A 13,377-nucleotide genomic window follows, 5' to 3' on the forward strand; every position below is an offset into this window, starting at 1 on the left:
ATGGGAGAGGAATGGGTGAGGGCTTTGTAAGTGAGTGTAAGAGCCTTGAATTGGGTTCTGAAAGGGAATGGGAGCAAGTGGAGGGCTTGCAAAAGAGGGGAGGCAGATGTAGAGCGTTTGGAGAGGAAGATGAGCCGAGCAGCAGCATTGAGCACAGACTGGAGAGGAGAGAGATGGGATTTGGGGAGGCCAGCTAGGAGAAGGTTACAGTAGTCCAGTCTGAACATGACCAGTGAATGTACACGGGTTTTGGTAGCATCCTGGGTGAGAAAGGGTCTGATCTTGGAAATATTCTTGAGATGGAAACGACAGGACTGTGAGAGGTTCTGAATGTGTGGTTTAAAGGAGAGGGAAGAGTCCAAGATGACTCCAAGACAATGCACTTTGGGGCTAGATGAGATAGTAATGCCATCTATTAATAAAGAAATAGTGGGACATGATGTTATGTGGGAGGGTGGGAAGACTATCAGCTCAGTCTTAGACATATTAAGTTTGAGAAATCGCTGGGACATCCAGGAAGAGATAGCAGAGAGACAGTTGGAGATACGAGTCAGTAGAGAGGGGGAAAGATCAGGTGAGGAAAGGTAGATCTGAGTATCATCAGCATAGATATGATAATGGAGGTCAAAAGAGCTGATGAGTTTACCTAGAGAAGACGTATAGCGAGAGAATAGGAGAGGTCCAAGAACAGAACCTTGGGGAACACCTACTGTAAGAGGCTGTGTGGGGGAGGAGTCTCCATGAGAGGAAACAGAGAAGGAACGGTCAGAGAGGTAGGAGGACAGCCAGGAGAGAGCAGTGTCACGTAGACCAAGGGAGTGAAGTATATGCAGCAGTAGAGGGTGGTCCACAGTGTCAAAAGCAGCAGAGAGATCAAGAAGAATGAGCAGTGAGTAGTGGCCCTTGGATTTGGCAGCAAGGAGGTCGTTGCTGACTTTTGTGAGGGCAGTTTCAGTGGAGTGGAGAGAACGGAAGCCAAACTGAAAAGGGTCAAGGAGGGAGTGGGAGGAAAGAAATGTGGTGAGGCGGTTGTAAACAATACGCTCAAGGAGTTTGGAGGCAAAAGGGAGGAGAGAGATTGGACGGTAGTTAGAGAGAATGTTAGAATCAAGGTTAGGTTTTTTAAGAATGGGGGAAACACGGGCATGCTTGAATGCAGAAGGAACAGTGCCAGATGAGAGGGAGAGATTAAGGAGGTGGGCAAGATGGGAGCAGGCAGAAGGAGAGAGGTAGCGGAGGAGGTGGGAGGGGATAGGGGAGAGGTGGAAGGGGGGGAGGACTGGATAAGGGCCTTAACTTCCTCTCCAGTCACAGGGGAGAAGGATGTCAGAGTCTGTAAAATGGATGGGGAGGTGTGATCCGGGAAAGGAGGAGGTGGAGAGCTGGGGGACTGGTTGGATATGATATCCTGACGTATGGAATCAATTTTAGATGTGAAATAGGTAGCAAAGTCAGTGGCAGAGAGCAAGGAGGGGAGATTAGGAGGGGGTGGGCAGAGGAGGAAGTTGAAGGTGGAAAAGAGACGCTGGGGATTTGAGGACAGGGAGGAGATGAGATTCTTGAAATATGACTGTTTAGAGAGGGAAAGGGCAGCACTGTAGGATGACAGCATGAATTTGAAATGGAGAAAATCTGCCTGAGAGCGTGATCTTCTCCACTGTCGCTCAGCGGTTCGTGAACATTTTTGCAGGTATCTGGTGCATTTGGAATGCCAGGGTTGAGGTGTGAATTTGCGAGGGTGAGTAGTGATCGCCGGAGCAACAGAGTCAAGAGCAGAAGTAAGGGAGGCATTGTATAGGGAAGCAGCTTGTTCAGCGCAGGAGAAAGAGAGGATAGGGGAGAGAAGTGAGTCAAGTAGGGAAGAAAAGAAAGCAGTGTCGATGGCTTCAATGTTACGCTTAGTGATGGTGGCTTTCGGAGGTAGTGGAGGGGAAGGAGAGAGGGATAGGTTAAAAGAGAGGAGGTGATGGTCAGAGAGGGGGAATGGGGAATTGGAGTAAGCAGAAATATCACAACAGTGAGTGAATACCAGATCAAGCAAATGCCCACTCGCATGGGAGGGTGAGGAGGTCCATTGGGAGAGTCCAAGTGAGGAAGTGAGGGTGACTAGTTTGGAGGCAGCAGATTCTGTGGGGATATCAATAGGAATATTGAAGTCACCGAGGATAATAGAGGGAAGGTCTGAGGAGAGAAAGTGAGTGAGCCAGGAAGCAAAGTTGTCAAGGAACTTGGAGGGAGGGCCAGGGGGACGGTAGTTGACAGCTACTCTGAGGTGTACGGGTTGGAAGAGGCGTATAGCATGAACTTCAAATGTGGAGAATGTAAGGGATGGTTCTGATGGTATTTGTTGGTATGAGTAACCAGGGGATAGAAGGACCCCAACACCACCACCATGGCGAACCCCAGGCCTGGGGGTGTGGGAGAAGGTGAGTCCCCCATAAGAGAGAGCTGCAGGAGAAGTGGTGTCAGAGGGTAAAATCCAGGTTTCAGTAATGGCCAGGAGATTCAGGGAGTTGGAGATGAAAAGGTCATGGGTGGGGGCCAGTTTGTTACAGACTGATCTGGCATTCCAGAGGGCACAGGATAGAGTGACAGAGTTGATAGGAGAGATGTGAATGAGATTATCAGGGTTGCAATAGCGTGGAGATGAGAAAACTTTGGGAGACCGAGTTGAATAGAGTGTAGGGATCATACGTGCTCCTGTGCTGGGAGGGGACCCTGTAGGAAGTGGGCAGGGAGGGAAGTTAAGGAGACGTGAATGAAAGTGGGGCGAAGTGACAGGGAGATAAGTAAGGAAGGAAAGATTACCAGTGGGGTAGTAGGATCCTTGGGGGGTATAAGAGAAAGAAAATGGAGTAATGGGAGAAGAGGGGGAGGAAGGCAGAGAGAGAAGGGTAGATAGGAGGAGGTGGAGGAGACCAGGGGGAAAGGATAGAAGTGGAGTCAGAGGGCAGAACAAAAGATTAGTTAGAAACTGAGTGAAGGGAGGAGACAACATGGTCATGGTAAGGATGAGGTACAGTGTCAGCACAACAAAAATATATTACAGAGTTTAGAAAAAGTGGAGATAAGATGGGAGCAGAAATTGAATATTAGAGTAGAGAGTAGCAGTAGCTAGATCATGTAAGACTAGACCAAAGTGCTAATGTAGAAAGACATTATTACAGAGTTAAGCTGTTATTAACAGTATTCAGTAAGATTATCTGTTAAGCACAGAGGCAGCACAAATAGTAGCAAGTGATGGCCAGAGTTTTTGTAGCAGCCAGAGTTCAGTTTTGAAAGTCCAGGTTATGCATTCAGCAGGAATTTGTAGCAGTGAGATTTTAAAATCACCTTTGTTGATGGTTTTTCTCCAAATCTAGATTAGGTTTTTAGAAGTGCAGATTGGTTGTTTCCCTTCTGTTCCACTTCGGTTCAACGCTGGTGTAACGCCAGTATTAATCTTAAAATGCACTTTTGAATGGGGCAATTCCAGCCAGGCTATTCCAGCCTACTAATGACCAATATGTAGGAGACCTGGCATGTTAAATTACTGATTGCTTACAAGCCCAGCACCCTCCCACTAATATGGCTAGCAATAAATTGAGTTAAACAAACACACAGCACATACCACTAGGCTAATAACAGGCTCAATGAGCTAACTAACAAAGAAACTAAAAACATCAAACTAATATACTATGCAGTGATATGCTAAATAACATTGCTTATCAGCAAAAGTGTGAGAGTTGTAGTCCGTTACCTAAGTTCTCAGCCTGGCCAATAGGTAAATGATATTTGGGAAGGGCAGAATGGGTGGTTAGGACCTTCCTTAAAAAACCAAGGAGCCCAGACTTCAGTAAATAGTCTGGTCTATTGTGGAGGTGGTAATAGGTCATGTTTTCTCATGTAAGCAACATCCAGTTGTGTTTTTTAACCACCAGCAAGGAAGGAGGGTGAAGCTGCTTCCAAGGACCAGTAGACTTAGTGGCTGAAAGAATGTGAGTGGACCACTTGATAGATCTGGAGGGTAATTTTGGGAAATAAATTCCAGAGAGGCAAAGAAACCCTTCTCGGTTGAATGAGCCGCATATCTGTTTCCACCCCGAGACAGAATCAACAGAGCCAGGAAAGTTACCTGGAGAGAAAGCAAGGTTACCACAGACAGGGGTCAGAGGAGAGACCAAAGGAAATAGTTGAAATTAATGCATTCAAGAGTCCCATATTTTAAGTGCAAATTTAAGGATAGGCTATAATGATAGATTGATGCCTGGAAGAGGAGCAGCAATAACCCAGAAGGAGGAGTCTGAGTAAAGGGCAACGACTTTGGTTTCAATGTCAACCCAAGCAATGGTAACAGTAATGCATAGCTGCAATTTGAGTTACATGTGAGGAACAATAGTAGACTTCAGAGTTTGCCTCTGCCTCAATACATTTTTTTTTAACAGTCACTTATATAAAATTTGGAAACACGGAATATGGGAGCACTAATAGAAGGGGTTGGATGTTCATTTTGATTGAAAAGATCCTGCCCATCCATGATCAAGGATTTTTAGGAAGAGATTTAATATGTAATTTTACAGAGGAGTAGAGGAAAGTTTTCCCGGTATAGGGATATACACCCATGAGCCAAAACATTAAATCCATCTCCTTAATATTGTATAGGTCCTCTCGTGCTGCCAAAACAGCTCTGGCCCCTATAAATTGCAAGATGGGGCAGCCATGGCTCGGACATGCTTTTCCAGCACATCCCACAGATGCTCGATCGTATTGAAATCTGGGGCATTTCAAGGGGCCAAGTCAACACCTTGAAGTTTGTCATGTTTCTTTAAACCAATCCTGAATAATATTTGCAATGTGGCAGGGCGCTTATCTATGCTAAAAGATGCCACTGTCATCAGGAGATAATGTTGCCATGAAGGGTTGTACTTTGTATGCAACTATGTTTAGGTAACATCCACATTAATGGTAGTACCCAAGGTTTCCCAGCAGAACATTGCCAGAGCATCACACTGCCTCCGCCGACTTGCCTTCTTTCCATAGTACATCCCGATGCCATCTCTACACCAGGTAAACGACGCAGTCGGCCTACCACATGTTGTAAAAGTAAACGTGATTTTTTTTCAGACCAGACCACCTTCTTCCATTGGCCCATGATCCAGTTATGACACTCACGTGCCCATTGTAGGTGCTTTCGGCAGTGGACCGGGGTCAGCATGGGCACTCTGGCTGGTCTGCGGCTATGCAGCCCCATATACAGCATGCTGTAATGCACAGTGTGTTCTGACACCTTTCTACCATAGCCAGCATTATCTTTTTCAGCAGTTTGTGCTACACGAGATCTTCTTTGGGATCAGACCAGATGGGCTAGCTCACGTGTGTCAATGAGCCTTGGGCACCCATGACCCTGTGGCCAGTTCACCATTTGTCCTTCTTGGACCACTTTTGGTTGGTACTAACCACTGCATACCTGGAACACCCTACAAGACCTGCTATTTTTTAGATGCTCTGACCCATTCGTCTACCCAACACAATTTGGCCCATGTCAAAGGCGCCCAGATGCTTGCCCATTTTTCCTGCACATCAACTTCAAGAACTGACGGTTCACTTGCTACCTCATATATCCCACCCCTTGACAGGTGCCATTGTAATGAAATAACCACTGAAAGGTTATGCTCTTCACCTGTCAGTGGTTTTAATATTATATATGAGAAGGGTGTACCGGTGGAGGTGATATACATTTTCAGATTTTCCATGATTAATCAGGAGAGTTTAGATCCAAGGATGGAGAAAAAACTGTGTTGATCCTGGTCGGTAGCATAAATATTGACAAGTGTGCAGAGAAGATGAACCTCTATGTGACAGAAAGCATTCCCTCTGTTTTCTTTGACAAAATATAATCAACCTCTTTTATTAAAATAGTTTTAAATAGAATAAACAAATGTATTGATTGTGAGGTTGGCTTGGTTATGCATCTGCCTATAACCCAATTCTCTTATTGACTACATGATTTATTTTTTTTACTGCTGTTTTTGTGTCCACGTAGCTCTGTTAATGGGTATAAGGAAAACCTGCCACCAGGAAAAGCCATGCTATATGCTTGGGAAGACCCAGCTAGTCAAAGAGAGTTGTCCTGGATATGTGGAACAAGCAAGGGCAGTGTCACTCAAACACAGGTTAGTCATAGTGTTACAGCATGATTTTAATTGAATGGACAAGTTTATCCAGACAAAAGACTGTGGGCCTTATTCACTACGGATCGCAATATTGCGTACGCACGCAGTTCAACTGCGAAAGCAAGCTAATCCATTGCAAACTCAGAACAACATAAGGACTCCCACTTTACCTTACACACATCTGGAATGTTTAGCAGAATAGCTAAACCATTCGCACAATAGAGTACCATCGCAGCCTCACGCACACTTACACAACCCCTGACCTTACTCAGAAATTGCTAACAACCACGCACGCTATGAGACCTCACACTGCATATGGCATCACAGTGTGCGAATGCACTGGCACGCCTGCATTTCCCACAAACAGTGCTTCCTGCCAATCACTCTGCGAGGGGTCTCCGTAGCCTCTGCGATCACAGTCCCGATCGCAAGTTTGCGCACTGCGATGCGTACGAATGCCCAGAACGCAACAATCGCCAAATTGCGTGTTTATTAGCAACTGCGATCCTTGCTGAATCAGGTCCTGTGTGTTTTTTCCAAAGTACTGTATGCCCCTAGACTCCTTCTTTCACAAAGCATGTATAAATGTATAATATATACATTTATCCTTATTTGAATTGTTTTTATTTTTACATGTGCACCAAATAATAAAACTTTTGATGCTTTTTGTATCCTAGGACAGAGTTGAATACCTTACAATGGAAAATTGCATTGTTTATTTAGTGTCCTTCCTAGAAGGTTTACAACGCATTGTGCTGTTTACTGAAGATGAAAATGTTTTCCAAGTGACATATGACAGTGAGAAAGCTGAGGCAGCCGAGCAGGAGATTACAATCTCATTGTCAAACCTTGGCATTTCTTTAGTAAATAATTATTCAAAGCAAGAAGTCTCCTTCATTGGCATCACCAGGCAAGTTAATACATTCTGTATTTATGTGTGGTCACCAAGACATTAGAACATTTCATTATAAGCAGGAATTATTTTTAAAATTCACAGTGAGTCAGTCATTTTATAATATTGGTAGCTTATTACCCACTAAAGGGCCATTTTAGTTACACGCATTTTGTGGGGGGTTTTTGTGGCATTTTTTTGTGGGTTATTTTCATGAAGCGTGTGTCTGCTTTCCCATTTAGAAACGGAAGCTCATGCGACCACAACAGGCAAGTGGTTAAGGAAAGTAAAATACAGATACAATCACTATCATGGTAGAAGCAGAATATATCTTCCACTGTGCAAGGGAGACTGATAGTACTGTATCAGCATTTTACTCATTCACATTTTATAAGGGATCCCAAACTGGTGATCTAATAGTTTTTTTTTTTTTAAGTTGACATAATGGGCATTCTCTGACCATTCAGCATGTGCTATCCATAAATACTTTTATTTTGGAGTGGTTCATAGCCAACCAACATTTCACCATGTAGTTCAGCACTGTTTCCTAATTATGGATGTATCCAGATGGAACTAATGAAGCCCACAAACTATCTTTCTCCTGTCCATTGGCTCATGCCACAGCTGGCAGACTTATCCACTGACCCTTAATTATTTGTTTCCATGACGACAAGATATATTCAAACTATACTCCCTCCAGAAGTATCCAATTAAACCAGGCAATTTGCCTCCTTCCCAAACTATAGTTCAGGGAAGACCACTTGCTCCACTCTTTGCATATAGCCTGGCCATTTGGACTATATTTTAACTTTTTCAGTCACATCCAGTGCTACAGGATTTTCTGATGTTCCTTCAGGAGGCAGCCTTCTCATACATCATCTTGTGTTATGGGTTCAAGATGATTTTTCTGTCCTCATCCAAGACTGGTATAAAAAAAATCCGCTTTACCTGTGTTTGAGTATCACAATGTAAACCTTATTGCAAAAAGATACATAATGTAACTACGCAAAGTAAAAAGAAACGCTGTATAGTAGAAATAACTTGAGCAGACATGGGAGTTAACTTTTTGAAATGATTATGTAAAGATAATGCTTTTCATTGTATGTTCACAGCTTATTCTACCGGTTTCCTTTCACACACTACCAGCCACAGCCCTTCTTTCCCAATTAAAACTAGCAGGCTTCCTATGTTATTAAGCAATTTCAGCTCAAAGCAGAATGCAAATGTATTGTCTGCGAAATAATTAGAAATAGCCCAGTTCCTTCTCCAAACAGGTTCATACCAGCTAGCTGAATAGTACACCATTGGGGAGATGTATCAAGCCTTGGAGAGATAAAGTACTAACCAATCAGCTTCTAACTGTCATTTTACAGGCCGTGTTTGAAAATTAACAGTTAGACGGCAATTGGTTGGTACTTTGGGCCTCCAATGTAAACGCATTTGCAGCTTAGCAATTGCTAAAATATGATAATGCATCAGCCGGCAGAATTTGTATCGAGGTGCCCACCGCATCCCTCGTTGCTGCCTGCAACTGCGTACACAAACGCAGCATTGGACGCAGAGCCAAATAACATCGACTCCTCAAATGAGTCTATGGACACTCAGAAAGGCTGCGGTAACAGATACTGGAGCTTTGTTCTCTGCATGCGCGATCACAGGTGCTGGCTAGTACACGTTCAGGAAACGGCACCGATACGCTTGCGTTTTGGCTGAAACTCCCCGTAACCACCCACAAAACGGTCTCTTTTTGCCAATCAAATGCGAGTGAATCCTCACCATAAGCGATATCGCAGTTCATTAGCCGCAAGTGCACAATGTGGCTCTGACAATGCGCAAACCACCAATATTCGCTGAACTGCGTGAAAATCTGCAGTAGCATTCAACTCTGAATCAGGCCCTTTATCGCTCTCCACTTTATCTCACGCCCATATGTTTTAAACCACTGATAAAGGGAAGCCCTGGAAGCTACCTCCTCTAAACAGTGGAGCTTACTCCATATTGGCTATGGGCCTGGAAGTATGTCTCTTTGGCATGAACAGCTGCAGTGTAGACACCTGGTTCCCCCTACACACTTTTACAAATCATATTTGGAAGTGTAGTCTGCAGGTACTTTTTTTTCTTATATGTGTTATAGCCCCAGTCATCTATTTTTTGCAACTACTGTAGTGAATATATGAATATTAAATATTACAACTTAAGTCAAATGTTTATATTTATAGTTATATGGGAAATTTTAGCTTTAATTCTGAATTGTTTTATTTTTTCTCGCTTTTCAGTTCAGATGTGGTTTGGGAAACCAAAAAGAAGACAAGATGGAGGCCACTGAGTGTAAAGCAAACTGAAAAGTTAGAAACAGCTTACAAGGACTACATTGAGACTGCCCCCACAGACAACAGAATTGTTGAGCTGGATTCCAATTCTCAGGTACAACCTAGTGGGGGGGGGGAGTTAATCTTTGCTTAAAAAAAAAAAATACATTTTGAATATGAAAATATGAAAAAGTGTAATGTCGTCTTGTTTTTTTGCCTTAGAAATAATTTATTTCTAGGTAATAATTTGTACAAATGACTCTCAGAAAGCATTAGGTATGTACTTATAGCGGTATCTCTGAGTGCCTCATGACAGGAATCAGAAAAGATTGCAAGTATGTATGAAGTCAATAGTGAGGACTCATCTCAGGGTGTTAAGAAGGAACAAGTGTCCATGGAGATTGTTGACAATGTTATTTTTCTAAAAAGAACCACTGGGCCCAAATTGCATCAGATCTATGTTGCTAGTCATTTTGGTAATATGTTCTTACTCATTCTTGGGGAGAGAATGGAACACAATGAGGTATTGTGTGTAGACCTTCTGTCATTAGTTTTTGATAGTGCCCAATTGAGCTGGACATGTTGAGGTTCTCTGCAGCTTCACTTATTTTGAAGCGTTTTTTTCTTACCTTTGGCATTCCTTAGTGGCTGGTAGGGATGCATGGGGCAGATGTGGAGAGTCGCCTTCATCTTCTCCTTCGCCAATGGTTACCTCACTTGTGGGATTCTCTCTGGGGGGACTAACACCATTTCTGCTGCAGGTAGTGCTCTGATCCCCAAAGCCTCCTTTCCATTAGGCCAGGACGTCCACATCTCACTCCGGAGTGGTAGCGAAAGTGTTCCCCTGTCTTCTTCTGAAGTATTCTTGTCTAGGCAGAGGCAACCATCCAGGCTGCCCATGTATCAATAGGGGTTCTCTTGTTGGCTGACCGTGGGGGAGGAGATTCCTGGACATACACCTTTTCCCTTGGAGCACTTCCCACGGGAATGTCATCTCCATCTGTTTGGTACCAACAATTTTCCAGAAGCTGTGACTAGACTGTTTGTGCATGTTGGCTCCTTCTATGTCCTTATAGGATGTAAGGACTTTGTTATTTCATATATATTTTTAGTTGTTCCAGTTTCTAGATGGGATTTTAAATATTAAGTTGCGTCAATACTTTTTGTCTTTTTCTGTTTCATATAACTTTACCCTGTGTTCCACCATGCCACTTAAGGGAAATACTCTCAAGGTGCGGAAAAGAGGAAATCAAAGTGTTTGCATGAGCACAATATCAAACTAAATTTGTTGTGGCCAGCTCAGACCTGCAGGTCACCTGTGCTGCTTGTGATATATGGGCACTGTGTCCTCAGCTGCTGAAAAAGAAGAGGTTATCAATACTTTTTTGTATGAAGAATTTGGTCAAGATGGTCACCCAATTTCACTTTTGGAGATTCCAGTTAGAGATTCATCTCTCCGCTTCATCCGTCTTCCCATTACATCACTCTATCTCCAATAGTCCTAGGTCATCCTTTTACAACATGGGATTGGGTCCTTCTCAAAGCAGACACCATTCTATCAGGTTGGGGGGGGGCAGTCTTCCTTCAACTTAAGTTTTAGGCCAGGTTAAACAGATGCCTTTTTGTGTAGTGTCTTCTGTGAATTCGCACTGTGCATGCTCAGATAATGAGAACATACAACGAGAATGTTGAGTCAAACACATCTGTATCCCAAATACAATTGCAATTGGAGAAGGGGAACAGGGTATGAAAGGCCATTCCCACATAGGCAAAGTTTAGTAAGGGTCCATGAAGACCACGTAGTATAAGCATATATACTCCTGTATCTAGCTGCAAATAATTCCACAATATTTTATGATGCCACTTGTATGATATAAAGAGTACATTAGTGTCACAATCCTCTGAACCATTGTATAGAATTAGCCTGATAAAATATGCCTTCTTACAGGAAGGTACACACTACACAGCTTACCTACAGTAATACCAGACAGTGCTGCTTGTTAAGTCAACAGGCAAAATAGTCAAAATGTTAGTGTTTATCTGGTGTCAGTATCCTGAATGTTGACATTTTCTGCCATAACCAAACCAGATAATAAATATTCCTAGATTAATCGTGTGTTCCTTTGTTGTAGTTTTGGTATGCTACTATACATGTACAGTAACATTACACGTCTGTTGTTTTTGGGAATATTGTAGGTGTGCCTAACACCCAGTCTCACTGGCATGAAATTTATACAACCAACACAAGCACCAGTGAGGAGAAGCTTTCTGCCAGCTTTGAAAATAGAATATTCTGCATCTGCTCATCAGACGTCGATCAGACTGCAGATCTACAGAATACAGGTAGTGGAAATGCTCATCTGCAATTTGTTGTTGATCAATATTTCACATCTCATTTTAAATTAAAATCTCAGAAGTTTTAAAGCAAATTTTTATGTTTTATTGTGTGTGTGTGTGTATGTATATATATATATATATATATATATATATATATATATATATATATATATATACAGAAAAATAAACAAAATTTGGGCACTCACCATTCAGTAGAAAATTGTTTAATTACTCACGGATAACATAACAAAGTCGACGTTTCGGTCCCCAAAGGACCTTTGTCAAGACAAATTCGCTCCACACAGCTACCACCAGACAGACCCATAACCAAGTTGTCCTCCAGCTGCCTTGAACTAGCCACACCAATTAGGCAGACTCCGCCCCCGGCAAAACTCCGGAAGTCACAGTAAATGTACAAGATACCAGCATACATAAAGGTAATGAGGCCGCTCATCAATTGTAGAGCGCGCTCATCGCCTATATACTATGTATTCTGGAATTAATTGTCTTTAATTGGAGCACCCTGGACTATACACTCTGTCATGTGAGTGCAGCCTATTGGGTTGATTATATATATATATATATATATATATACATACACACAGTATATATAATGTGCACTGGGTATCGGCAATCAGAGGATTCAAATGAGATACAATAGAAGACTCAGTGGACCACTGAGACAACTATTGTATCTCATTTGAATGCCGCTACCCAGTGCAATTCTACATGCTGCGTATCTTAGCAAGTGCACTTAGATTTAGCAGGTAACACGGGGTCAAGTAACATTTGAGTAGCTGTGAGATACCCCTATAAGCCCTTCCCAGGTATACATCCGTGCGTCTGAGTGTGCAAGGCCTGAGGCCCCCACTTCAGCATCTTTAGATTCTCAAATACCGCTTTGTGCATCTTAAGACGCAAGCATTCGTCACACCATCGAAACTTGCACCAGTCCCATGCTTTGTTGTAGATTTTCGCTCAGAGTATAGCCTCCAATGTGAGCGATTGTGCATCTCGTAACCACTTCTGCAACACTGCTATAACACTCTCATAAGAGGCAGAATCTCCATGCGCCTGCATAGCCACCTTCCAGTCACTTTCCAGGAAAGTCCAATACATATCTACTACCTTGCGTCTGAATGCATGCCGCAACTTAGAAGCATGCACCTTGCGATGTGAAGGTCGATCCCCCAGATTGATTGAACATGCAGAAAGATCTGGAGATGCGATAAACGACCCCACGGGAGTGCGCAGCGGGCGATATCATGCCCACACACTGAACGATATAGCGGCGATAACGTTCAAAACCATCGGATCAGCCACTATATCGCTCCGTGTGTGGGGGCCATTACTCTTCTCCATTGCAGGTCCTCTTACCCGGCAGTTGCGTTCACATTACACCTAATATGCACAGCACGCACAGTGGGAGCTTTGGCGTGCGCTGTGTACATTAGGTGTGACTTGCACGCACCACAGCCACGATTAGGTCATCCAGCGGCATGGTGTTTAAGGGGCTACACATCAAATGCAATTGGAAGTACAGTGCTACATGCCAAATTTCAGGGCAAAAACATAAATAAAATAAATGTATATATTTATATATACACACATAGTAGTTGTCTTTGTTTGTCACAGCGAGTGGAAGATCTACGTACGTTCCGTCATGAGGAAGACATGTCTGTGAGAT

At 43.1% G+C, this 13,377-nt stretch overlaps 1 protein-coding gene across 1 annotated transcript in view; it reads left to right on the plus strand.

Annotated features, from left to right (window-relative positions):
• The window catches only part of VPS13A (vacuolar protein sorting 13 homolog A), a 314,889-nt gene that overhangs the window by 212,908 nt on the left and 88,604 nt on the right, over positions 1-13,377 (plus strand). The window contains 4 exon segments of the mRNA XM_088464073.1: positions 6,023-6,152; positions 6,830-7,062; positions 9,321-9,468; positions 11,550-11,696. Of these exon segments, the coding sequence (XP_088320199.1) occupies positions 6,023-6,152; positions 6,830-7,062; positions 9,321-9,468; positions 11,550-11,696 (658 nt within the window).

The sequence above is a fragment of the Taudactylus pleione genome, unplaced genomic scaffold (genome assembly GCF_031769625.1).
Source record: "Taudactylus pleione unplaced genomic scaffold, aTauple2 ptg001573l, whole genome shotgun sequence".
NCBI classification, from domain to species: Eukaryota; Metazoa; Chordata; class Amphibia; order Anura; family Myobatrachidae; genus Taudactylus; species Taudactylus pleione.